We start from the raw sequence: 25,852 nt of genomic DNA, 5'->3' as shown, positions 1-25,852 counted from the left end.
ATCTCATTGATTTTCCTTAAGATCATATTTTTAAATTTTTTATGCAATTAGTAAATTGCCATTTCTTTAAGGTCCGTTATTGGAGAGTTATTGTGTTTTTTTGGTGGTATCATGTTTTCCTGCTTTTTCATATTTCTTGTGTCCCTGCACTGATCTCTGGGCATCTGATAGAATGCATGCCTCTTCAAGTTTTATAGAGTTGTTACCATAGGGAAAGATTTTTGCCTGCAGATGTGTCCTAAGGTGTCGGTTGTGTAGGATGCATTGGCTTTGGTTCCAGGTGGATGCAGTAGTGTAGTCACCACGCAGTTTTTTCAGCTGTAGTCAATGTTAGCAATTTCTATGGATGCCTCAGTGGCATCCTAGCCTGGAGAAGTTTGTATGGCAACTCTGTCAAGTCATATGCACGGCCTTTCTGCTGGTGGCAGGGGTGCCAGGTTGTTTTATGTGCCATGGGTGCACAAGGCCTACTCCAATAAGATTAGACACAGTCTGTCCTCTGGGGGCAGGAGTGCCAGGCTGTTACACACACCACAAGTGCATAGGGACTGCTCCTTCAGGGTAAGGTGTGGCCTCCCTGCTGGGTAGGATCATCTGTTCCTTGGGGGTCAGGACACCACATGGGCTCAGGCACCAAGTTTATGGCTGTTTCACTGGGCCTATGCTCTGAGTAATTGAGGTTGAGGTGCTGCAGCCACAGGGATGGAAAAGATGGAGTGCCTCCTAGGCAGCTTATTCCTGGTGGATAGGAAACAGTAGCTGCTCAACTGGTGAGTGGTGTGCTACTGTTTACAAGCACAGTGTACTTGCAGCAGAGCCTCAGGATGGGGAGAAACAAACAGTGGTTACTGGCCCTCCAGAGCACAGTGCACTATAGTAGTGGCGCCGGTCTCAAGATGGTGCTGTACATCAGCAGCTTAGATCACAGAGGAGAAGGAGGCACAATGTGGGCTCATTCTTTGGAGTAATACAGCCATGTGAATGCCAGGCAGCTCCCTAGAATGGGTTCATGGCTTGTGAAAACTGCAGAATTCTCAAGCAGCAAAGACTGTAGGTGTTTGCACCTTTGATGGAGATTGCTGGGAGTTCTCCTGCTCACGTTTTCTCCATAGGGAGACTGCCTCCTGGTTTCATACCAGTCTTGACTGGGAAGACGGAGTGGCAAAGGCAGAATGTTTCATTCTCTTTTTTATGCAGCCATCCCAAGTCTCCATGCTCCACTGGGTCTCTGCCACTCCCTTATTGTACTCCTTTGGAACACTTTAGTGTTCTCCTTTGGATACTGTAGTCAAAATATAGTTGTTTATTCATCATTTTGGTTCTTTTTTTTTGTAGGGAAATGAATGTTAGGCACCTCTAGTCAGATATCTTGCTGAAGTCACTTGTTTCACTTTTTTTGTTGTTGTTTTTAACAGGCAATTACCTTGCTTGCACTCAAATTTCAACATACGTCACCTGCACAGTGTGCAGCAACCAATGTCCTTCCTCAACACTGCTGCTTCAACCTGGTCTTCTGGAGGTTGCTCCTGCATCTGTGTAATTTAGCAGCCAGTGAAAGATGTTGGCAGCTCAAATTCATATTATAGAGCTAACTCTTTTTGTGATTTCCTTGATCCTAAGGTTTCCCCTATATTCCCATTTGCTTTTCCAGCTCTTACCTTTGTCCTCTGACAGCTTGAGGAATTTGAGCTGCATATGAGTTGGGAACCCTGGCAGCATAAGTTACAGCAAACTCACCTATCTCAATTCTAGAACAATTCTCTCTTACAAGGGAAAACCCTTCTCATTTCTTTCTGTTTTTACCCTGGGCTCCCTAGCATTTCCCACATTCATGCACAGTTAGTGGTCAGTCAGGGAACAGGACAGAGTTCATATTCAGATTTTGGATCTCTGCTCTTCTTGTAGTTCTCTTGCTCCCAAAATTTTCCTCTTAAATTCTCAGCTGTTCTGCAACACTAGACTTTGATCTCGCCATCTCAAGCCAGAATGGCTCTAGTTTTCCATAACTAGAGTTGGGTATGGGCTATATATTAGTTTGCTAAGGCTGCCATGACAAAGCCTGGGTGGCTTAAACAACAGAAATTAATTATTCTCACAGTTCTGGAAGCTGAGAGTCCGAGATCAAGATATTGACAGGTTTGGCTTATCTCTTTGGCCTACAAATGGCCACCCTCTCACTGTGTCCTCACATGGCATTTTCTCTGTGTGTGCATATACCTGGCATCACTTCCTCCTTTTTTGAGATGGAGTCTCACTCTGTCATCCAGGCTGGAGTGCAGTGGTGCGATCTCAGCTCACTGCAACCTCCGCTTCCCAGGTTCAAGCAATTCTCCTGCCTCAACCTCCCAAGTAGCTGGGACTACAGGTTCATGCCACCACACCCGGCTAATTTTTTGTATTTTTAGTGGAGACGGAGTTTCACCCTGTTAGCCAGGATGGTCTCGATCTCCTTACCTCGTGATCCACCTGCCTCGGCCTCCCAAAGTGCTGGGATTACAGGCATGAGCCACCACGCCCGGCCCACTTCCTCTTCTTATAAGGACATCGGTCATGTTGAATTAGAGTTTGCCCATATGACCTCAGTTGATCTTAATTACCTTTTTAATGCTCTGTATCCAAATATAGTCATATTTTCAGGTACTTGGGGTTAAGACTTCAACATATGAATTTTGAGGAAACAGAATTCAGTCCGTATCAGGGGTTTAGGAATACACACAGGCAAGGAAGCCTCATACTCCATCTTAACCAACGCTGTACTAACATTCTGTTTCTCTCTGTCTTTGGTCATTCCTAGTATCTTCAAATCATTGCTTTAAATAATTTTATACAGTTTTATAATTATTATTTGTGGGAAAATCACTCAATTTTATCATGCTGCTATCATTGGAATACTCACCCTTGATACGAGCATTTTTTTTTTTGGCTAGGTAATACATAATACCCTAGTGCTTTTCATAGTAACAAAGAGTAGCACAAGAGCTCCTTTTAGAAGGTTTCACTAACCTTCAGGCCAAGTAAGTTATCCTTTGAGCTTCCTAGGTACCTTGTGCATAATTTCTTCTGAGCCCATATTCTGTATTCATGTCTGTGTCCCAGGATGAGCACAGAGCCTTGCATATTATAATCATTGAATAAATATTTATGGAAGGAAGGAGAAAAGAAGGAAGGAAGAAAGAAGGATTAGAGGAAAAACAGAAAGGAAGGAGATAGATTATGTCCACTTTGATGTGGACATGGTAGGAACTGTAGGAAAGAAAGATGGGCAGTAAAACAAGGAGGAGGTGGGGGCTGCCTAAGAGATCACAGTTCCTATTGTAACTTGCTTTCTATTCATCCTGCCCTGCATTTCATACCCTGGATTTGAGAACAGGAGTCTAAGATGTTCAGGAATTGTAAGCAAGGGACTTCAGATGCAAAGCCTACATGTTCGGCACAGGACTTGTTACTTGAAGCAAATCCTTTGTAGTAACTAGATGATAAATAAATGAATGGGACCTGACTAGTTTTATGGGAATTAGGCAGAATTTAAGTTTTAAATAAATTACTATAAGCTTGTTTGTGTTCAACTTGTCATTAAATAGAAAGGAAAACAAAAAACCTGAATATGTGTTTAGCCCCACCATGTACCTGGCTCTGTCCCTGACACTACGCACATTTTGTTTTTGTTTGATTTGGGGTTTTGTTTTCTGAGACAGGATCTTACTCTGTTACCCAGGCTGGAGTGCAGTGGTGTGATCTCAGCTCACTGCAACCTCTGCCTCCCAGGTTCAAGTGATTCTCGTGCCTCAGTCTCCCGAGTAGCTGGGATTACAGGCGTGTGTGACCACGCCCGGCTAATTTTTATATTTTTAGTAGAGACGCGGTTTCACCATGTTGGCCAGGCTAGTCTCGAACTCCTGGCCTCAAGTGATCCACCTGCCTCAGCCTCCCAAAGTGCTGGAATTACAGGCATGAGCCACCGTGCCAGGCCAACATTTTGTTTTTATTATGCCACTTAATGTTCATAAAAACCTAACAAGAAGGGTATTTTTAAAATCAGTTGTCCACCATTAATTTCTAGTGTTGTATTTTCTTAACAAGCATACAAAACATCAAACTTCTCTTTAGACAAAGTGCAGTTCTTTGACATCCTTTACACAAAAACAGTCTGAGCCTGTGGCATGTTAATGCAGTCAAGAGGCAAAGCATACTGACTTTTACAAATTCTGCCTTCCATAAAAAGCCTCAAGGAGGGTATTTTGTGTGCATTTTTAAAATAAACAGTTCAGAGAAGTTAAATAGTCAAACAGGTCAAGGTCACACAATTCAGTGGTTGAGGCCTGGGTGCAAAGGCAATATATCTAACTATAAATATCCATTTCTTTTTTTTAGAAATGATTCAGTTTGGATTTAAATTAAATGGCTAAAACTAAAAAAGCCAGCTGGGTGTGGTGGCTCACACCTGTAATCCCAGCACTTTAAGAGGCCAAGGCAGGAGGAGCACTTGAGCCCAGGAGTTTGAGACCAGGCTGTGCAACATAGCAAGACCCCCGTCTCTACAAAAAATTAAAAAATTTAGCCAGGTGTGGTGGTGCATGCCTGTAGCCCCAGCTACTCAGGAGGCCTGGTGGGAGGATCCTTTGATCCTGGGGGTTTGAAGCTGCCTTGAGCCTTGATCACGCCACTGCACTCCAGCCTGGGCGACAGAGCATGGCCTGTCTCAAAACACAAACACAAACAAAAAACTAAAAGAGCAGTGAACTCAAAGGATTTCCTGCCATGCCAGGTGGGTGGAGCTTCTATGTGGGAACAAAAGATGGAACCTATTTAAAGGACTTTTTTTTTTGTTTGAGACAGCGTCTCACTCTGTCGCCCATGCTGGAGTGGAATGGCGTGATCTTAGCTCACTGCAACCTCTGCCTCCCACGTTCAAGCGATTCTTGTGTCTCAGCCTCCCAAGTAGCTGAGACTACAGGCGTATGCCACCATGTCCTGCTAATTTTTGTATTTTTAGTAGAGACAGGGTTTCTCCATGCTGGCCAAGCTAATCTCGAACTCCTGAACTCAGGTGATCCGCCCTCCTCCGCCTGCCAAAGTACTGGGATTACAGGCATAAGCCACCTTGCCTGGCCTCAAAGGACTTTTAATTGAGGATCCCAGTAATGATGATCCCCATAAGGCTGAGGCTTCAAGCTTAATGATCTATAAGTGAGGCTTTCTGGGATGCACTTAGTGTGTTTCCCCAAGCATGTGTGTGTTCCTACTTTGCATTATATACAGGTATGCTATCACCTCCACCATACATGTATACATACCTCTTAAACTTAGATGTTCCCCAATTTTTCCTATGGAGCTTGCTAAAAATGCAGTGTCATCCATAGAACTTCAAATTTCATTGATCTGGGCTGGGACATTTGTAACAAGCACCCTAGACCATCCTAGCATACTGAATCCATAGTCCATCCTGTTTGTGAGACTATGGCAGCCCTTGTGGTCTAAGCAGCAAAATCTTTGCTTAGCCTTTTTTGTTGTTGTTGTTGTTGTTTGTTTTTAGTTTTTGTTTTTGTTTTTGTTTTTGTTTGAGATGGAGTCTCGCTCTGTCACCCAGGCTGGAGTGCAATGGCGCGATCTTGGCTCACTGCAGCCTCCGCCTCCCGGGTTCAAAAGATTCCCCTGCCTCAGCCTCCTGAGTAGCTGGGATTACAGGCGCGCGCCACCGTGCCCAGCTAATTTTTGTATTTTTAGTAGAGACGGGGTTTCACCATGTTGGTCAGGCTGGTCTCAAACTCCTGACCTTGTGATCCACCCGCCTCAGCCTCCCAAAGTGCTGGGATTACAGGCGTGAGCCACCGTGCCCGGCCTTGTTTTTGTTTTTTGAGACTGAGTCTCACTCTGTTGCCCAGGCTGGAGTGCAGTGGCCAATTCAACCTCTGCTCCTGGGTTCAAGCAATTCTCGTGCCTCAGCCTTCCAAGTAGCTGGGACTACAGGCATGTGCCACCACGCCCGGCTAATTTTTTTTTTTGTATTTTTAGTAGAATGGGGCTTCACCATGTTGGTCAGGCTGATCTCAAACTCCTGATCTCAAACTCCTGACCTCAAATGATTCACCACCCACCTCTGTCTCCCAAAGTGCTGGGATTACAGGCATTAGCCAGCTTGGCCTTTTTAAATATTGAGTGCATGTACTTGAAAGTAGGTACACATGAAGATAAAAGAATAGGCTCCAGGAAAATTTAAGTCAAGTCTTCATAATCTATAAAATTGCCTATTTAATAAATATATTTTGTAAACATTTTTAATGTTCTGTAATTACTTTTATTAATGTCATGTTACCTCTTTGATCTAGGTACTTTGGTCACAAAGCTGAAGTATATAAAAACAATCTATATTTAGTACAGACCAAAATTCATGTCCTTTGCTTTTAAAAGGTAGAACCAAGAAAAGAAAAGAAAAGAAATAGCAGAATTCGGGCACATATTCTAAAGAATTATAAATGGATTTTGCAGCACTTAATTTCTGTTTTTTTTTTTTAAGTACGTTTCTTTGATTCTTTGTCTCCTCATTGGCACCATCCCAGAACACTGATGTCTTCTGCCAGATCAGACCTGTCTTCACCGTCTTCCCCACCTAAATCAGGATGCGTCCTCCCTTCTGCCTTTCCAATAATCCCACCTTATTTTTCATACTTTTCTTGATTAACTGGTCATAAGATGATTTCCCTCAACTCCACCCTGTCTCAACATGCAATTCCCCATGAGTCAATCTTCATAATTGTTTCTAATGTGTTTGTTCCATGGTGTGTGTTGAGTAACTGTTGTTGCCATTTGCATGACTACATAGTGGTTACTGTTTATTTCTGCAATTCGGTTTTTTTTTTAAGTCTTGAAATATGTTTTATTAACCGAAAGAGTTTCTTTTTATTTCTTAATTAAATTCAGTGAGAAGCTTACCATGAAATGTTATTCTTAGGCTGGCATTCATAAAACACTGGAGTGTTTCATTTTCTCCTGATCTCAATCTGCCTTCCAAAGCTGCTAATGACAGATGAAAGCAAGATTATAATTTTAGTTAGGTGTGGTGGCTCATACCTGTAATCCCAGCACTTTGGGAGGCCAAGGCAGGAGGATCCCTTGAACTCTAGAGTTTGAGACCAGCCTGGGCAACATAGGGAGACCCTGTCTCAAAAAAAAAAAAAAATTTAAAAAGATTATAATTTTATGTAGTCAAAGAAATGTGTTTCTTTTCAAAGGCAATGTGTCAGAACTTTGTCCCATCTCTGGGCCTTTTCTTTATTATCTTAAACTGTAAACTATAGAATTAGCCTCCTCGACTATAGTTTTTGCAGGCCAGTTCACTTTCTTTGCTCTAGAAGTCTGGATGGCCTATATATTTCCATCTTCCTGTCTCTTTCATAAAGAATCTTGCCTTTAAATGAAAGACTACTCCTTAAACATTAGTACTTGTAATAGTCAATCACCTACACATATTAAAGAACGTCTGCCCTCTTGTGTCCAGGGAGACTGCTACAGCAAGTATTGAATTAGCAAACTTGTCATTCCAGAAGTACAGCATTCTACCCTACAGGGATCATCTACCAGGGAGCTTTCTCAAGGCTACCAAGTATGTTTGTACAGTTTGAGCACTGAAAACTGATCCCAGCCCAAGAGACGAATGAAATCTATTTTACACTCTGTCAAGCCATATATCCTTTGCCCAGGTCATGTCTTTCTAGAGAGGTGACCCATTAAAATTTCATTCGAGTGTACCGTTAAGCTTTGTACCACTTGGAGTGTGCAACTTTCTCTAATTTACACAAACCTCTCTATAGCTTAATAGCAGCCTTGTAGAGGCTCATTAAGAGTTAGTTGGGTCCGGGCACGGTGGCTCACGCCTGTAATCCCAGCACTTTGGGAGGCCGAGGCGGGTGGATCACGAGGTCAGGAGATCGAGACCATCCTGGCTAACATGGTGAAACCCTGTCTCTACTAAAAATACAAAAAATTAGCAGGGGGTGGTGGCGGGCGCCTGTAGTCCCAGCTACTTGGGAGGCTGAGGCAGGAGAATGGCAGGAACCCGGGGGCCGGTATTTGCAGTGTGCCGAGATCATGCCACTGCACTCCAGCCTAGGCGACAGAGTGAGACTCCGTCTCAAACAAACAAACAAACAAACAAAAAAACAAAGAGTTAGTTGGACAGTCCTCTCATCGTGTAACTTTCCTACTTAAGAAATTTCAAGAAATTAAAATCAGATTGTTAGAGCTGAATGACATCACTCAGTCCCAGGTTATCAGAGGAAGGAAATAAGGAAGAGAGAGGCAAAATGAGAATTGTCAAATTCATTAGAGGCAAGCAGGAAACCAAAATGCAGGTCTTCTGACTCCCAATCCATGCTCTTACCTCTGGTTTCAGGTGACCCGTTTCTTTGACCCCACCTTACTTATTCCATACTAGGCTAGAATAGATGTGCAATAGCATGCACAGGGCTGGTGGGGTGATTCGAGGCAGTATGTGGACAAACATTTTTTGCACATTAGTAGAAATGTATTTGTTTTAATGTATTTCTTTGGGGAAAAACAAAAACATTAAGTCCATAGTTTCTGAAACATTATGATATATGACAAGGGTAAGTATTTTAAGTTTGAAAAGTGAGTTAGTTTGAAGAAAGATATTAAGTAGTGCATATGTTAATAGCTTGATTTAGCCATTGACAGTGCATACATATATCAGAATATCATTTTGTATACCAAAATATATACAATGTTTACATGTCGGATATCAAAATATCCTTTTGTATAACATAAATATGTATAATTTTTACTTGCCAGTTAAAAAATAACAAAAATATTAACTAAATGATAGTTTAGATAGTATTCAGATATGGCAAAAATGATAAAAGTGGTAAAAAATAATGGTAGAAATTTGAGACCATCTCAGTCCATTCTGACTACTATGACAAAACACCTCAGACTAGGTAATTTATAAACTATAGAAATTTTATTGCTCACAGTTCTGGAGGCTGGGAAGCCCAGGATGAAGGGACTGGAAGACTCAATGTCTAATGAGGGTCTGTTTCTCATAGACAGTGCCTTCTCTCTGTGACCTCAAATAGTGGAAGGAGCTAGCTAGCTCCCTCAGGACTATTTTTTAAGAGCCTTAAAATCCTTCAGCAGGATGCACCAAAGGAACTTACCACTCTGGCCCCTTCTAACTCTACCACTGAGGTCCTTTTCTGACACTTCTTTAACACTGACAGTTGTTCCATTACTGTTACTGATGACAATATATCCTCTCTTTTTATTACAGCTGTGCCTGATATTCTATCCTTTCCATACTCATCCCAGTATAAACCACAAAATAGGTCTTCAGAAAAGACTGTGGCTTCACTGATTTTCCTGTGTTGCCTCCAACATTTATAAAAAAGCATTAACCAAGAGTGTCAATGCCCTAGTTTCAAAACCATCTTTACTTTTCTAAATGTAGATGTTTTTCCATTTATAAAAATTATGTAGATTTAGCCAGGTGTGGTGGCCCACACCTGTAATCCCAGAACTTTAGAGGCTAAGGTAGGTGAATCACTTGAGGTCAGGAGTTTGAGACAAGCCTGGTCAACATGGTGAAACCCGGTCTCTACTAAAAATATAAAAATTAGCCAGGTGTGGTGGTGCACACCTGTAACCCCAGCTACTCAGGAGGCTGAGGCACAAGAATCGCTTGAACCCAGGAGGCGAGGTTGCAGTGAGCTGAGATCATGCCACTACACTCCAGCCTGGGTGACAGAGTCAGACTGTGTCTCAAAAAAAAAAAAAAAGTAGACTTATACAAAATTTGAAAAATACAGGAAAGTAGAAGTGAAGAAAAAAAGGCATTTATATTCTTACTAATGAACCCTGCTAATCCCCTCCCTAATTAAAAATTCTCCTGCAAAATCTTAGCAAGTCGGGATCTACATCTGTTTATCATTCTGGAAACTTGCAAGGTTCTGGATTTAACATATTTTTGTTATTTCAAATCATAAAATACATTTTCAATGGAGAATCCAGGGGTGGAGTTCTTTTGGTACCTCTATAAGTGGCAGTTGGATGACTACCACAGAGGTGAGCCAAAGCTGGGGGAGGCTACTGCAGATCAAGGATAGTAATAACTGATACGCTTTGCAAAATGCATTGTGTATGTAAAGCTCTTTGCCAATAATGATGGTTCACTGTTCCATGTATACATATGCTGATGTGTATATTTGTCTTTCCTGTAGGGTTTTTGGAATCTCTGGATGATTTTTACATTCTTAGCAGTGGATTGATATTGCTGCAGACCACAAACAGTGTGTATAATAAAACCCTGCTAAAGCAGGTAATACCTGAGACTCTCCTGGCCTGGCAAAGAGTCCGTGTGGCCAATATGATGGCAGATAGTGGCAAGAGGTGGGCAGACATCTTTTCAAAATACAACTCTGGTAAGTGACCCTGAAGAATAACTGTTAGACATGGACATGTATTTTGATTTAGGCTTGTTAACCAGTAAAGTCATACCCATGCCCCGTCTTCATGTTTCCTGATATTTCAGGCACCTATAACAATCAATACATGGTTCTGGACCTGAAGAAGGTAAAGCTGAACCACAGTCTTGACAAAGGCACTCTGTACATTGTGGAGCAAATTCCTACATATGTAGAATATTCTGAACAAACTGATGTTCTACGGAAAGGTACTTTCTTCATGTCATAAGTCTTAAAACCTGATGAGTATGTGTGTGTTCATATATGGCAGGGGAATGCACATTGTGTGAATGTGTGGTGGGGGAGGGTATGGTGGGGAAGACAGGATGGGGATGCCACTGCTAGTTACACTGGGAGAGAATGACCAGGTTTAGCACAACATGTAAACCTACATCCCAAACTCTTATAGGACAATGTGCAGATTGGGACGCAAATCAGGCATTCATGACTCTATGATTTCTCAGAGTTCTAATGTTACCTTTTCTCCTGTGTTCCTGGTTAAAGCTTTAAGTTCAATTCAGCAAATATTTCTGGAGTGCCACTGTGGCCCAGGGACTAGAAAAGCAAGGATACAGAATCCCTGACCTCGAAGGACTCAGGAGTCTAGTAGGGAAGCAAAGCACTCAAAGCAGCTGCAGGAACTCAGGATGCGAAGAGCTGTCATCAGGTTTGGTGTCCCTAGGCCAGTGGTAAACCTAAAGAGAATGTGGCTGTTAGTGGGTGGGGTCAGAGAAGGCACTTCTGGTGGGCAAGAAGGAGTCCAGACACTTGAAGCCAGGAGGCTCACTGCCTTGATTCAAATCTCAGTTCCTTAAAATCTCAGGTAAATTATTGAATCTCTCCAAGCCTCATTTTCCTCATCTATAAAACTAATCGTGATATAGGTCCACAACCACATATTCATAGTTTTAAAATTCCAAAACTGTAAAACCACAAATTATTATTTTGTTTCTTGTGTTTTGTTTTGATTTGGTAGCCTAGCTTACTTGGTAGCAAGATAAAGACCTGATCTGAACTCATTTGGCAGCAAAAACTACCAGAAAGAAACTTTTCGTGGTTTTTAATTTTAATTTTTATTTTTCTTCAGATGGAGTGTCGCTCTGTCACCCAGGCTGGAGTACAGTGGTGCGATCTCGGCTCACTGCAACCTCTGCCTTTCAGGTTCAAGGGATTCTCCTGTCTCAGCCTCCTGAGTAGCTGGGACTACAGGCATGTGCCACCACACCTGGCTAATTTTTTGTGTGTTTTTAGTAGAGATGGGGTTTCACCAATGTGGCCAGGTTGGTCTTGAACTTCTGACCTCAGGTGATCCGTCTGAGTTGGCCTTCCAAATTGCCGTGCCCAGCCTGTTTTTTTAAATTGTCTTTATTTCCTCTTAGAGACACCACGTATACATTAGGCTACAGAAATATCAACATCTTTGATTATGAGGTGTTTCCCAAAGAGACTGTAATGTCATATAATCCATGCGCTCCACGGTTGTTCTAAAGTCTGAAAAACCCTAAATTCTGAGACTCATCTGGCTCCCAAGAATTTCTGGATGTGGGAGTGTGGAACTCTACAATTTCACAGGACGGTCATGAGAATTAATTAAGATAAATAGATAGATTTATTGAGAGAAAATGTTAGCTTTAAAAATCCTGCTGGTCAGTTCAGCCTTTATGTTTTAGAAATTGGGAGTTCCTGAAGGGAGAATAGACTGGGTGGGAAGAAAGGAGACTAGTTAGGAGGTTATTGCAATAGATCAGCTGGCAGATGAATAGGGACAGAACGGAGATAAAGTGTGGACCCTAGGGATCAGGACCTGGTCCTCAGTTTTCCAGGTCCCCAAATTGACTTTGTAATGATGCCTAGAGTGAGCCTTGTCAGTGGAGAATGGTTCACACCAACTAAATGCGCTAAGACTTACGCATAAAACAAAATTTTAAGGTGGGAGTTTTCATTGCCAAGCAGTTCATATGCTATCAAGCAGTGGACCTACCTTCTTTGCTTGTTAGGAAAATCCATCCAAGAAATCAAATCATTGGGTGGTTACTGGTTAGCATAGAGCAATTCAAAACAGAGAACCCAGCTCCTAAGAGCCTGAAAATAATAACATGCCTCAGGAGAGAGATGCTTGCTAAAGTAGTCTTTTCTTCTTTGGACGGTTGCTGATAACAGAATGGTAGACTTGGTTCTCTGCAGTCCCATTCCTAGACTCTTTGAAACTCCCTAAGACTAAAAAGAGTTGATGATGATCTGTCTGTATTTTTTTTTTCTTTGCCAGAGGAGAGAAGAACAGAGTTAAATTCAGAGTACCTACTGCATTCTAGACACTCTTCTGGGCCTTTTACCTATGTTCTCTTGTTTGATGTTTGTAACATACTACCCCATAAGTGTTATTGTTGCCATTTTACTGTGAGTAAAGAAAAGCTCAGAAAGAAACATGTGTTTTGCCCAAACAAATACATGATATCATATAGCCATTAAAAAGGCGGGGGCGTCGGGGTCGGGGGTGGGCACATCTCCTAGCATATTTAAGCAACTGTGGTATGGTGACAGAAGCCCTGGATGTTTTAGTTAGAAGGCCTGTATTCAGTCAAGTTTTGTGAGCCAAGGATGACATTTGACCTCTCTGAAACTCTGTTTCTTCTGTTTAAAAAAGGGATGGTAATACTTATACATCATCAGGTTTTTGTGAGATTAAACAAGTTGCTCTATTTTCTTTATTTTGAGACAGGGTCTCGCTTTGTCACCCAGGCTAGAGTGCAGCTGCGTGATCTCTGCTCACTACAACCTTTGCCTCTCGGGTTCAAGCGGTTCTCGGGCCTCAGCCTCCCGAGTAGCTGGGACCACAGGTGTGCACCCCAATGCCTGGCTATTTTTTTATATTTTTAGTAGAGGCAGGGTCTTGCCATATTGCCCAGCCTGGTCTTGAACTTCAGAGCTCAAGCAATCCACCTGCCTCAGCCTCCCAAAGTACTGGGATTACGGGTATAAGCCACTGCACCAGGCCAAGTTGCTCTGTTTTAAATCACGAAGCTTCATGAAATGTGAAGTATAAAGCAGACGTTTTCATTATTCATTTGGGCTGTTTTCACAAAGAGAAGTATAATAATCTATTTACCAAGTATTAGATACTATTGTAAGCACTCCATCTGAATGCATTTCATGCTCATGCTTATGAAGATGCTTCATGCTGAATACTTAATGAAGACGAAGAAACTGAGGCACACGCAGGGACCTCTGCCTAGGAAAACCAGAGACCTTTGTTCATGTGTTTATCTCCTGACCTTCTCTCCACTATTATCCTATGACCCTGCCATATCCCCCTCTCCCAGAAACACCCAAGAATCATCAATAAATTCTTCATAAATTAAAAAAAAAAAGAAAAAAAAATAAAAAAATAAAAATAAAAGTTTAAAACAGAAAAAAAAAAAAAAAAAAAAAAAAAAGAAACTGAGGCACAGAGGGGATAAGCAATTTGTTCAAGGTCACATACCTAATAGTGGCAGAACCAGGTTTCAAATCCAGGCAATCTAATTCCTGAGCCTATATAACCTAGATATGTTTTAGCAACAAATCTGTTTTTCTTCTTTAATTTCAACGTCATCCATATCTCAGTTCTTCTGATGCTGGCTCTGTCTCAGAATTAGCAAGGCTGAACGTCTTATCATTTACTTTTTGTCTCAGTAACGTCACCCACAAAGAGGAGGTCCTGTACAACAATACAAAGGAGAAAGGCAGCCAAGGGCCAGGAGAGAATGTGGAGGTGGGAGAGAACCCTGCAAAGTGGAGACATCCCTTGACTGTTCTGTAGGCAGTAACCCAGGCCAGTGTCATCTAGGATGTTTCTGAAATTCTGCTTTTACAAGAGAGAGCTGTGTCACATATTTGGTGCTCAGTGACTAGTAGGCTATGTGGCCTTCACACACTATGAAGCTTTGAATGAAGCTGAGCCTTTATAAATGTTTAGAGTCAAAGGAATTAAAAGCCTAATGTAACCTAAAAGATCATCCCCAATCCCCTTACATTATGGACTTCTCCTCTCCCTCCCCATTGACGTCTTTCAAAAAAAAAAAAAAAAAGAAACAGAAACAAAATAAAACAAATGAAGTTGCCTGCCTAAGACCTGGTTCTTAAGCCCTGAGCCTAGAATTCAGGCTTTCTATTCCCAGTGCTATGTTCTTCCACTACTTCGTGATTACCATTTGACATCTTCCTTTACAGGGCCACACTGTGAACAACCATTTCTTGGCATTTCAGTAACTAAATCCACTTAGATGAGCTCCCCAGACCATCTTGCATTATACTTTATTTTGCTCAATAGAGAATATGGTTATTTTTTGGCTGAGAGATTAAGCATTTTGGGTAAAAACCAGAGAATTCTGATGCTCTTCTTCCCCTAATGAAATAACCTAGAGCTGTGCTGATTTAGGAAATTTAAAAGGCTGTTTGGCTGCCAGGGTTCACATGCAAAGCTTTATTTTCTGTACATTATTTTGTAATTAAACGCCTGTGCCCGTTTTCAAAATAAATGAACATGGATAACATTTCTTTTGCTCTCTCTCCTTTTCTGTCTCCTTCCCTGTCAATCCCTCCCTTACTTCCCTTCCATTCCAAATCAGGATATTGGCCCTCCTACAATGTTCCTTTCCATGAAAAAATCTACAACTGGAGTGGCTATCCACTGTTAGTTCAGAAGCTGGGCTTGGACTACTCTTATGATTTAGCTCCACGAGCCAAAATCTTCCGGCGTGACCAAGGGAAAGTGACTGATATGGCATCCATGAAATATATCATGCGATACAACAGTACGTAGCATATTTCTCAAGAATCATTCTTCAAAACTCCTTTTCTTCCCTATGGATAAAGAATCCATGTAAGTTTATCATCTCTGTGCTAGAAGGAATTACAAGAAGTTATTTAAATATTTAACTAATATTGTACATTTTATACTCAATAAACAGAGCTTTGGCCTCCTTTATAAAATGAAAGAGAAGAGTCTATACATTTTTTAATTGAAAAAAAATCATCTGTAAAACACAGAAGAAATAACTCATACAGCATCCTTTAAAATTTTTCTTCAAATTCAAGTTTCCTTCCAAGGATAACAAGCAGCTAATAAAACAAAAATTGTTCATAAATACCTCATTTTTTTTTATGAACAGCATCAAAGTCAAATTTGTATTTCTTTTGTTGGAAACAGCTGATGCACATTTATCTGGTTCTCTCTCCCATCCATTTTTCACTGTGTAAGGTTCTTGAGGGCAGGCTGGGCCTGGGGCCAAGGACTTAACTCCTTCCTCACAAGCCAAGGAAGATGTCTCTCTCTGGAAGCAGGCTGGGCTGAGGAGGCCTGTGGGGGTACACTCTCTGATTATCTAGGCTTTAACAGGCCCCAAAACCTTACTGTGGAGAAGTGTGTCTCTGAATAGCCAATATTCACTCTCTTCCCCATCTCTCTCTGTTTCCTAGATTATAAGAAGGATCCTTACAGTAAAGGTGACCCCTGTAATACCATCTGCTGCCGTGAGGACCTGAACTCACCTAACCCAAGTCCCGGAGGTTGTTATGACACGAAGGTAACATGCTATTGGCTTTTGAATTTAATTCCCGCCAGCACACAGGCCTCTCCAAAGGCAAAGTTGCACAGGTTTTTATGGCAGGAAGCAATGTCTCTAACCATAAACTCAACCCAGGAATCAGCTTTTTCAGAGATTCTGGTGGTAGGTCCTATTATCTAACTTCAAGTCCCTGCTCTGCCATTTAGTAATAAATCACATAATTCCGTCATGTTTCTATTTCCTCACCTGTAAAATGGATATAACAGTACTTACCTCATATGTTGTTCTGAAGAATAATCTCTGTAAAACGTTTACAACAGCACTTAGTGAGTTATTTGTAAATGTATATGACCATAATGATGATATTGTTGTCTTACGTTTTACCAGACTGGCCCAAAGTCCAAAGAACATATTATTCAAGTAGTGTGATTCCATGTTAAACATGAATCAAATTTAGCTGAAGGAGCAAGTTTGCACAAGATGCCTAAAGCAGAGGTTTTTCACAATGTTAGAATTGATAAGTGCTGTAATGTATCTGAAAATATAAGTAATAAGTAGGTTTGCAGTGGTGTGCTAAAGCCAGGTCACAGATACGCAGGAACCAATTGTTAGTTGACATGTTGATAGCTTCAAACCAGTCAGTGAAAGTATTTACATTATGGAAATCAGGAACTTTTTTCCTCACAAAGATTGTTGTTACAAATTTACCTGCTCACCACTGGATTTGGGATGTCTGAGGGTATGAGGCATTTGGTTGGCAGAATCATGCTACTACATCCTTTTGCACTCTTGGCTTGGGTGTGTGTCTTTTCATTTCATCAGCTGTCCTAAATTCTGGAAGAAACCTGTCAGGGTAAACTGTGTATTCTGTCTTTGGCTCAAAAAATTATAGGAATGCTGACCCCAGTTACACATGATTCCCTATCAGCCTAATACCTAAACAGGAAATGCTTTAAAGTATCGTAAGTTCCAGCTCAACCTTCTTTTTAGCTATGTGATGAAGACAAAGCTTTAGCCATAATGACTCTCAATGTTAACATTTAAAAAAAAAAAAAAGGTAGATGTAGAGAAGCTGGCACAAATGAAACCCCAATGAATGTTTTTGTATTCCTTTTTTAAAATGGCATTTGCAAACATTCAGTCAATGTGTGAAGTTTGTATCTATCACAGAATACACAAAGAAAGTCACCTCTGCTGCCTTGCCTGGGAGAACTCAAGCCAAGCTTCCCTCTACCAAATCTCACTTCTGGAGACAGAGGCCTGCAATTGTTCTTATCAGAAAGTTTCTGTTGAAGGATATTCTTTAAAAATGTAATTTATCTCTTTAGAGTCATTTTGAATATGGGGAAAATAAGAAGAGATTCTCTTTCCCCTCTAAGATTAAGATCCGCTGCTAGCCAGTTGTTAGGTGTTTTTGAGAACCACGGCCCTCAATTTTTGACAGTGAGCTCTATCTACTTTAAGACTCTTGTTACCACCCTGATTAATAACAACTTTTTCTGAGGACTTCATCTATTCTAGGCATTGCTTTGAGCATTGCTTGCATTAATCCTCATGCCAACTCTATGAAGTAGGGTTATCAGCCCATTTTACAAAGGAGAACACTGACTCATAGAGGGGTTAAGTGATTTTTAAATACGCTTTGGAGCTAGAATTCTGAATATGAGTAATCTGACTTCATATCTCGCTTTTGGCTACATTGTTCATTTCACACACTTCTAGTCAACTGACATTTAATGCCAAATGTATACAGAAGTCTATATCATATAAAGACAATGTGAAAAATGGCAAGAAAATTTTTTTTTAAAGAAGGTGGCCTGGCGCGGTGGCTCATGCCTGTAATCCCAGCACTTTGGGAGGCTGAGGCGGGCGGATCACCTGAGATCAGGAGTTCGAGACCAGCTTGGCCAACAAGGCAAGACCCCATCTCTACTAAAAATATAAAAATTACCTGGGCGTGGTGGCCCATGCATGTAATCCTAGCTACTTGGGAGGCTGAGGCAGGAGAATCGCTTGAACCTGGGAGGCAGAGGTTGCAATGAGCTAAGAGATTGTGCCACTGTACTCCAGTCTGGGCAACAAGAGCGAAACTCCGACTCAAAAAAAAAAAACTAATATTGTGACTTTGGTAGTGGGAGAGTGGGGAAGGCCATGGATTTAATTTTTTGCCGAATGATTTTCTAAAATGTCCTCCTCCTCCCTCTTTCCAGGTGGCAGATATCTACCTAGCATCTCAGTACACATCCTATGCCGTAAGTGGTCCCACAGTACAAGGTGGCCTCCCTGTTTTTCGCTGGGACCGTTTCAACAAAACTCTACATCAGGGCATGCCAGAGGTCTACAACTTTGATTTTATTACCATGAAACCAATTTTGAAACTTGATATAAAATGAAGGAGGGAGATGACGGACTAGAAGGCTGTAAATAAGATACCAAAGGCACTATTTTAGCTATGTTTTTCCCATCAGAATTATGCAATAAAATATATTACATTCATTTGTCACTTTCATTTCCCTCTGACTTTGTTGTTTTTACAGCAAGCACTCACTATAAGGTAGAGCACTGTAGAAGAAATGTTACATATATATATATATATATATATATATATATATATATATATATATATATAAAAACACTAAGCTTCAGCATACATGCTAATACACAAGAGGGTATGGAAGAAACTGCTCCTTCATTCACCAGAATTCATATTGTCCTTTCATGCCTGCTCACCCAGACCACATCTCCCAGTGTCCCTCAGATAGTCGTGCCACATGACAATTCTAGCCATTGGAACCTGAGACGAGTGCCACTTCCAGGCCTCGCCCGTAAGAATCTGTACTCCTCCTATGCTCTTTCCCCTTTCCCTGGATGAATATGCCTAATGACAAAACCCTAGGGGATGCTGGAGCTTCGTTTTCAAAGGAACCTCTAGTAGTAGTTGGTGATTGTAGTTAGTGATTTTTCTGGTCATTAACAGGCATAAGTTGAGTCTTTTTGTGATGTAGGTTAGGCATACAATATAGTAAAGCTTACTGTTGCCTCCTATAAGCTAAAAGCACCGATACAATCTGGCAGCAACCCTGCATAGCAACTTTCTTTCGAAACTGGAGAGTTACATGTGATCTGAGTGCCATGGAATTGCCAAGTAGATTAAATAAGCCATACCATACAGTATGTAATGGGTGATTCTAAACAAGGTGGAAGATTCTTAAAAAAGAAAGAAAGAAAAAAAGCCACAAGGGTGAATAACCAGAATTAATCAGAGTACTCAAAATGTTAAAAACCCAGTAGTTTTATTTCAAAGTATAAATTTCAGGCTTGCTGGACAAAACCCCACTACAGGTAACACTTATACAGACACCACTCTACTATACATTTAAAAAAGAAAAACACACACACACACGCACACGCACACACACACACAAACCTTCAAAACCCTAATAAAAATAGGGCCACTTGCTGGAGCCCGGTTTGTATTAGACATTAGGAAGGTCTTACTTACATTGTCTTATTATTTACACTTTCAATTGCAATAAAGAAAAATTAGGATGCAAGTTTCTTACAAAGGATTTTGATATTTAATTTTGAAATGGCTGATAAAATACTAAAGCCAGAATCCCCAAAAGGTGTTTGATTGCCCAGTTACCTTATTTATAAAACAAAACAAAACAGAAACAGACAAAAACAAAAACCTCAAAAAAATAATAAAGACGGCATTTAAATATGGGTACTTAGCTGATTCTACAAATAAAAAACAAAGAAAAGTTTATTTTAACACGGTAAATTATTTGAAAATGAGAAAACAAAACATGTGTTTGCATTATCCTATTCCTCCCCGTTGGCTGGCTCAAGGGGATGAATGAGTTTCAGGAATTAGACAAATCTGCCACACTAACAAACGCTTCATGAGAATTGCTGATTTTTGTGTGTCCCAAAAGTTAAAAATAATAATAATAAAAAAAATAGGGCATTTGCCCAGTAAAAATAGTAAGGAAGGTAGAATCACACATCGGTTTTAGAGTTATTTGATATTGCAAATACTGGGACTTGACTTTTCTAGAAATTAGACTAAAACAGGCCAACCACAGGTCAGTGATAAAACAACAAAATCTTAGGATGTTAAGGATACTGAATTGGCCCAAGAAGTAAAGTCAAAGAGAACATTTGGAAGGAAGGTCTTTGCAGTACCTTACTGTGCTAAGATCACAGTGTAAAAAAGTGAGAGATGAGGATACCACAGGCATTACTTTGTTGACCTTGTACAGTACTGGAAAGTTCATGAAACAAGATAAATGAATACCATGCAGTATTAACCCTAACCTTGTTGCATAAATGGTAATTTGGAGACTGTTTAAAGCAAAAGAGCAAACAACAAAAACTAAGTTAACACTTACCCAGTGCAGTAAGGGAACTGTAAGATACAGCCTGCTTAAGGAGGTCTGCAGACAGATGCACCTAAGATTTCAGCTGTTTTAGGTCACTTTTTTCAAAATATTTATTATCTGGCAATGGGGATGGGAGTGGGGAACACCTCTCTGTGAGGCAAATGATATCTCAACAAATATCGACTTTTCAAGGAAGAAAGCTCTCCACTTCTCTCATAAACTTATATACTATCTTAAACAGTATGCAGTATTCGGCATATTTTTAAAAAATGAGTCCAGAGAAATAGAAGGATATAGTTACCTCATAAAGTTAACTGTTAGCAACAGATGTCTTTGTATGTGATTTATAAATTTCTTGGCAAGAACAAGATTTTTAGAAGAGGCTTACTCACACTTAAGACAGTGAAAATTACTCTCACAGAATGCAAAGTATAGAATAATAAACATCACTGTTATCTTTAAATGCCACACAAACATCCTACATTGCAGGTTGCGGTATCAGGTTTCCAGAATTTCCAATAAGGCAATACCTACACAAATATTGCCAGGCTAAAAATGTAGCAAACTTGCATTCCCAAACTGGGAGAATCTAGCTTATTTGTAATACTTTGTGAAAAGATACTATGAAACTAAAAAGGTAACTGTGGAGTGGAAACTGCTACTAGAAAGTCTGTTATCAGTAGCTACTTCTACTTAAGTCCTCCATTCTCTCTCCCAGAAGAAACAAACCAAACAAAAAGCATCTATCAATATTAAAACCTGCTTCAATAAAAGCCTAGTGTTCTAACTTAGCACCTCTAGTAAATCTAACATAGCTGCTGCCCCTACGTGCCACGGTAGGCTAATTTGAGGACACCATCTTATAATAAATATACTTCTCCCCTACATAATTGCGATTTCTCCCTGTACCTTCCTTCCAACTGGAATAAAACATTTTAAGTAATTATTTTACTTTAGTAAATCTATTTTTAGAATTCCTTTTTGAGAATTTGTTTTCCTTTGACAGAAAACATAATACAGGCTAGGATAATGAACTTTTTTTTTATTCTACTGGGCTTTCTTCATCTGATTATATATAATGCTATGAAAGCTTTTTTTAAAAAAGATTAGTAAATATAAATAAAAATGTTCATCAAGAGAACCTTTTGTAGGTTAGGTAAGAAAATTGTTACCACGTGACCATAAAAACACCCAATAAAGAACAATTTGAACATGGGCCTTCAATTTTGTAGACAGGAATATAATCTTGAACACATATCAACATTGCAACCACTGCAGGTCAAAACATATACATGCAGATATAGACAGGTGTTCATATACATCTAGAAGATCATCAACTCCTCCTTTTTGAAGTTTTCATTGCCATAACACTGGCAACTTCTTTACCATCATCATTAGTCCTAGAATGAGTAATATCTACATAGTTGGTTGGCAAATTTGATTTATAGCATACTCCTTTGTGGTCTCATTTTCTAAGAGTGAAAGGTGGTTTGGAGAATTAATTTTTTGGCAATCTATAGGCTTTCTTCATCATGAATCAAATCTCACACCTCAGATGATAGTATACTGACCAGTCAAAAGTCTCTAAAGAGTTTTCTTTACAACTAGAATACTTCCTATTATAAGCCATCAAAGTTGCAAACAAAACAACATTAGTAAAAGAGCTCCCTCCTGTAATTCTAGGAAAAATGAATGACTATTTTGAGAAGGTACAAATATGAATTCAAATATTGTAAAGGAAGAGGACTTGTAAGTTATTTCACAAACTCCATAAATTCCTTTCAAAATATTCTCAACCACATTCTCACTCCTAAAACTTAACTCAGCCCTCCAGTCCTAAATTATCTACACCCAAAACACCTACCTGACACCAGTACAGCTGGCCCTCATATTAAAAATCCATGACCTAAGCTGAATTTTAATAACTTTGAAGAGGAACAGAGAGATACACAGGAGATTATATCTAATTGTTATTAAAATGACCTCAAAAGACATACTTTAAATTCTTTTTTTGAGACAGAGTTTCGATCTTGTCTCCCAGGATGGAGTGCAATGGCGCAATCTCAGCTCACTGCAACCTCCGCCTCCCGGGTTCAAGCGATTCTCCAGCCTTGCCTCCTGAGTAGCTGGGATTACAGGCATGCACCAACATGCCCAGCTAATTTTGGGATATACTTTAAATTCTATCCAAAGCTAACAATGGGTACATCAGACTCAACTTGGCACCATCAAAACAAAGTTAAAAGGTTAAAACAGGAAGGACGATAAGAGAATAAAGAGGAAATGAAGCTTCCCCCTTGATATTTTAGCTCATTCTATATTGTGAATCTTACTATTTGCTTCCTTTGAAAGAATACTAAGGAGTTAGTATTGGGTGATAGCTTTGGGTGATAAACTGAACTAGAATCGTTTTCATAATCTCTAACACAGTGTGCAACACGGATACTAAAACGTGTGAAAAATTGTCTTCCACAATATGGTTTTCTCTTGGTCCACTTTACACAAAGTTAAATTGTGACCAAAAATAAAAGCATCTATAGTTTTAGAAGAAAATAGCACGTCAAATTTTTGGAGTTAAATGTGATGTTGCCACCATGCCCGGCTAAGATGAGACTGTGCATGCACCTGTGTGTGTGTGTACATATACATCCATGTACACATACACACCTTGGTTTAAAAATCACTTGAGTAGGCTGGGTATGGTGGCTCACAACTGTAATCGCAGCACTCTGGGAGGCCGAGGCGGGTGGATCACCTGAGGTCAGGAGTTCGAGACCAGCCTGGCCAACATGGTAAAACCCCATCTCTACTAAAAATACAAAAATTAGCCGGGCATGGTGACAGGTGCCTGTAATCCCAGCTACTCTGGGGTTGAGACAGGAGAATTGCTTGAACCCAGGAGGCAGAGGTTGCAGTGAGCCAAGATTGTGCCACTGCACTCTAGCCTGGGCAACAAGAGCAAAACTCCATCTAAAAAAAAAAAAAAAAAAAAATTACTTGAAGAGTTGTGCTATATTTGGTAGAGATGAAGGAGAAATCAAGGGTAAAAGGCTGCAAGAGAAGAGTAAGCAACAATGGACATATGGCCATATTTATTTATTTATTTTTGGCCATGTTTATCTTTGTAGTTAATCTTTAAGGCACAAAATAAATGTAAAAGCCAGATTAGGAAAGGGAGGGGGCCATTGCAGATCTTTTTTCACCTAATTAACAACTCAGAAGACCAGACAAAAGAAACAACAAATAGATCCTTTCCTGTGTTCGAATTAACCTATTTTAAACTATTTAGCCATTTTGTTTTTTATTTATTTCTTTGGGTTTTGTTTTGATTCTGTTTGAACCACTTAACTAAAATGATACTATAGATCCTTCAAAAGCAGAATCATGCCAGTTACACATCTCAAATCCTTTGATCTACTTACTTTGTACTTTAAGAGGTAAATTTGAGAATAAAAATGGGAGACTCCAATGCAATAACACCCACATAAGGAAAAACACACATAAACACCCACACATATTCCCCAGCCTCAAAACTAAAGCAAGGTACACATTTACATTTCCAAACCCCAAAGCCTAAACTGTCCAGGAAAAGATTCTAGCTTTGTGGGCTGAGTTTATTTTGCTTCTAGTTATAAACAAATGTAGTGTATACACACATCTGTCCAAGAAATCTTGCACAAGGTGGATTTTACATGGGGTATCATGCACAAGATTAAAAACAAGACCAAAAGGTGGAAATTTTAAAAGAGGAAAATATAAAGGCTCCAAGGTTTAACTGCTCTGGGTAGAAGAGATCACATCTGTTGACTGAGGATCACAGAAAGGCCCAAAACGTCCATAAATATCCTTGGCTCGTACTGCAAAGTAGTATTTGCTACCAGATACAAACTGGGTGAGAGTACATGCCATGGGCAAGGGAAGTGCCTTGACTTCCCCAATCTTTTTCCATTGTGAGGGCACAGTGGCACTGGGTTCCTCATGGTAAGCATAGAGATGGTAGCTATCAACAGTGGCACAGCTTCGATCCACCTCCAGGACACTCCATGACAGTACTATGCCATTTTGACTCTGAACTCGTGCTAACTTCAAGTGTGGCTTCTGAGGCAGAGATGTGCTGGCAGCTTCTGGGGGCAGACGCTGTGGTTGTGGAGCTTCTGGTAAGGGTGCTGGGTGCACAGGGCGTGGGGGCTCCTAAAAAACAGGTCACACACACTGATTAATAATGATTGCAAAAAGAACTATTTTAGAATGTTAGAATTAAAACACCTTAGAGAACATACATAGAGGTATCATTTTACATCAAGAATTCTAGGAAATACCAAATACCATATCAAATTTGGCAAGTTCTATTTGGGGTTTTGTAATGAATCATGCTACAAACAATGATGCTGAGGTTATTCCTACTATACTTCCTAGACCTAAAATATTTTGAGTTTTTCTTAGGAAATAAAAAGCCCCTGCTGACGGAACATCATTTTGAGGAACACGGAAATAATTATCTACTTCTAACAAGATAATTTATGATTGAATTATCTATGTTACAGATTATCATTTCAGTATGATGCAACATTTTTAAATATCATGTATGGCAACCAAGATCATATAAAATTGGAGAATACAACTATACTTTCATTTTTAAGTTATTTTGCAATATAAGACAGTAGCATATTCTTATAAATAAGTGCATTAACACTAAATGTGTACTATATTCTTGGCCAATTTACAAGAAAAAGGTGATATTTAAACCGAACTGTGAAGGAGGATCCAGAGATGCAGAAATAATCGTGTACCTTTCAGCCAAAAATAAAGCATGAGCAAAGGCATGTGGACAGTAAAGTGAGGGGATGTATGGACAAGAACAAGTATTAACTTTTTCTTGGACACGGTACATGAAGAAAAATCTGGAAAGGCAGGTTAAGGCCAGATGATGAAAAAACATGACTCTAACTTTAGGAAGTCCTATTGACTTTTCTAACACTGGAACATCATCATCATTATAATGATATTTCATACCAGTCAAACACTGACAAAATTGTGTCACAGGATAATGTGACATTGTTTTGGAGGCTAAATCTAAGGAGAAATCTTTGGTTATCTCTGTTACCTCTTAACTAATGAATTCCCAATATCATTGGATTCTTTAAAACAATTAATTGATGACAATGTAGCAGTTAGACGTGGCATAGTTTAGAACGAAAGATAAAATTAACACATGGAAAAATGAAAAATGCTCCTTTTTAATTTAACTATGAATTAGAAATGGTCTATATTTCACTTCATATACCCCAACTGTGGACCTGTTTTTGTACATTGTACACCACAAGCAAACTCAATGATTCTAAATGATCATCATCCCTAGGAACATTTGTTCATAATGGTAAGATCAATGTTTAGAAATAAACTTCTGAAAAAGCAGGAAGACCTAACAGTTCCCTTGGATATAACCACT

The 25,852-nt window shown here is 39.9% G+C and overlaps 2 protein-coding genes across 9 annotated transcripts in view; one reads left to right on the top strand and one right to left on the bottom strand.

Annotated features, from left to right (window-relative positions):
- The window catches only part of PLBD1 (phospholipase B domain containing 1), a 66,046-nt gene extending 47,532 nt beyond the window's left edge, over nucleotides 1-18,514 (top strand). Inside the window, exons 7-11 of the mRNA XM_009247502.4 lie at nucleotides 10,230-10,430; nucleotides 10,541-10,681; nucleotides 15,080-15,265; nucleotides 15,930-16,036; nucleotides 18,229-18,514. Coding sequence (XP_009245777.1) covers nucleotides 10,230-10,430; nucleotides 10,541-10,681; nucleotides 15,080-15,265; nucleotides 15,930-16,036; nucleotides 18,229-18,411 — 818 coding nt within the window. The 3' untranslated portion in view covers nucleotides 18,412-18,514. The remainder of the gene's footprint in view (nucleotides 1-10,229; nucleotides 10,431-10,540; nucleotides 10,682-15,079; nucleotides 15,266-15,929; nucleotides 16,037-18,228) is intronic.
- A 780-nt stretch (nucleotides 18,515-19,294) lies between these two features.
- ATF7IP (activating transcription factor 7 interacting protein) overlaps nucleotides 19,295-25,852 on the bottom strand; it is a 116,786-nt gene continuing 110,228 nt past the window's right edge. For all 8 annotated transcript variants that reach the window (XM_024256545.3, XM_024256544.3, XM_054526874.2 and 5 more), the window contains one exon: nucleotides 19,295-24,594. In XM_024256545.3, coding sequence (XP_024112313.2) covers nucleotides 24,175-24,594 — 420 coding nt within the window. In that variant the 3' untranslated portion in view covers nucleotides 19,295-24,174. The remainder of the gene's footprint in view (nucleotides 24,595-25,852) is intronic.

The sequence above is a fragment of the Pongo abelii genome, chromosome 10, assembly GCF_028885655.2.
Source record: "Pongo abelii isolate AG06213 chromosome 10, NHGRI_mPonAbe1-v2.0_pri, whole genome shotgun sequence".
NCBI classification, from domain to species: Eukaryota; Metazoa; Chordata; class Mammalia; order Primates; family Hominidae; genus Pongo; species Pongo abelii.
Note: the sequence above shows the minus strand (reverse complement) of the source record. Positions and strands in the feature narration are given on the sequence as shown.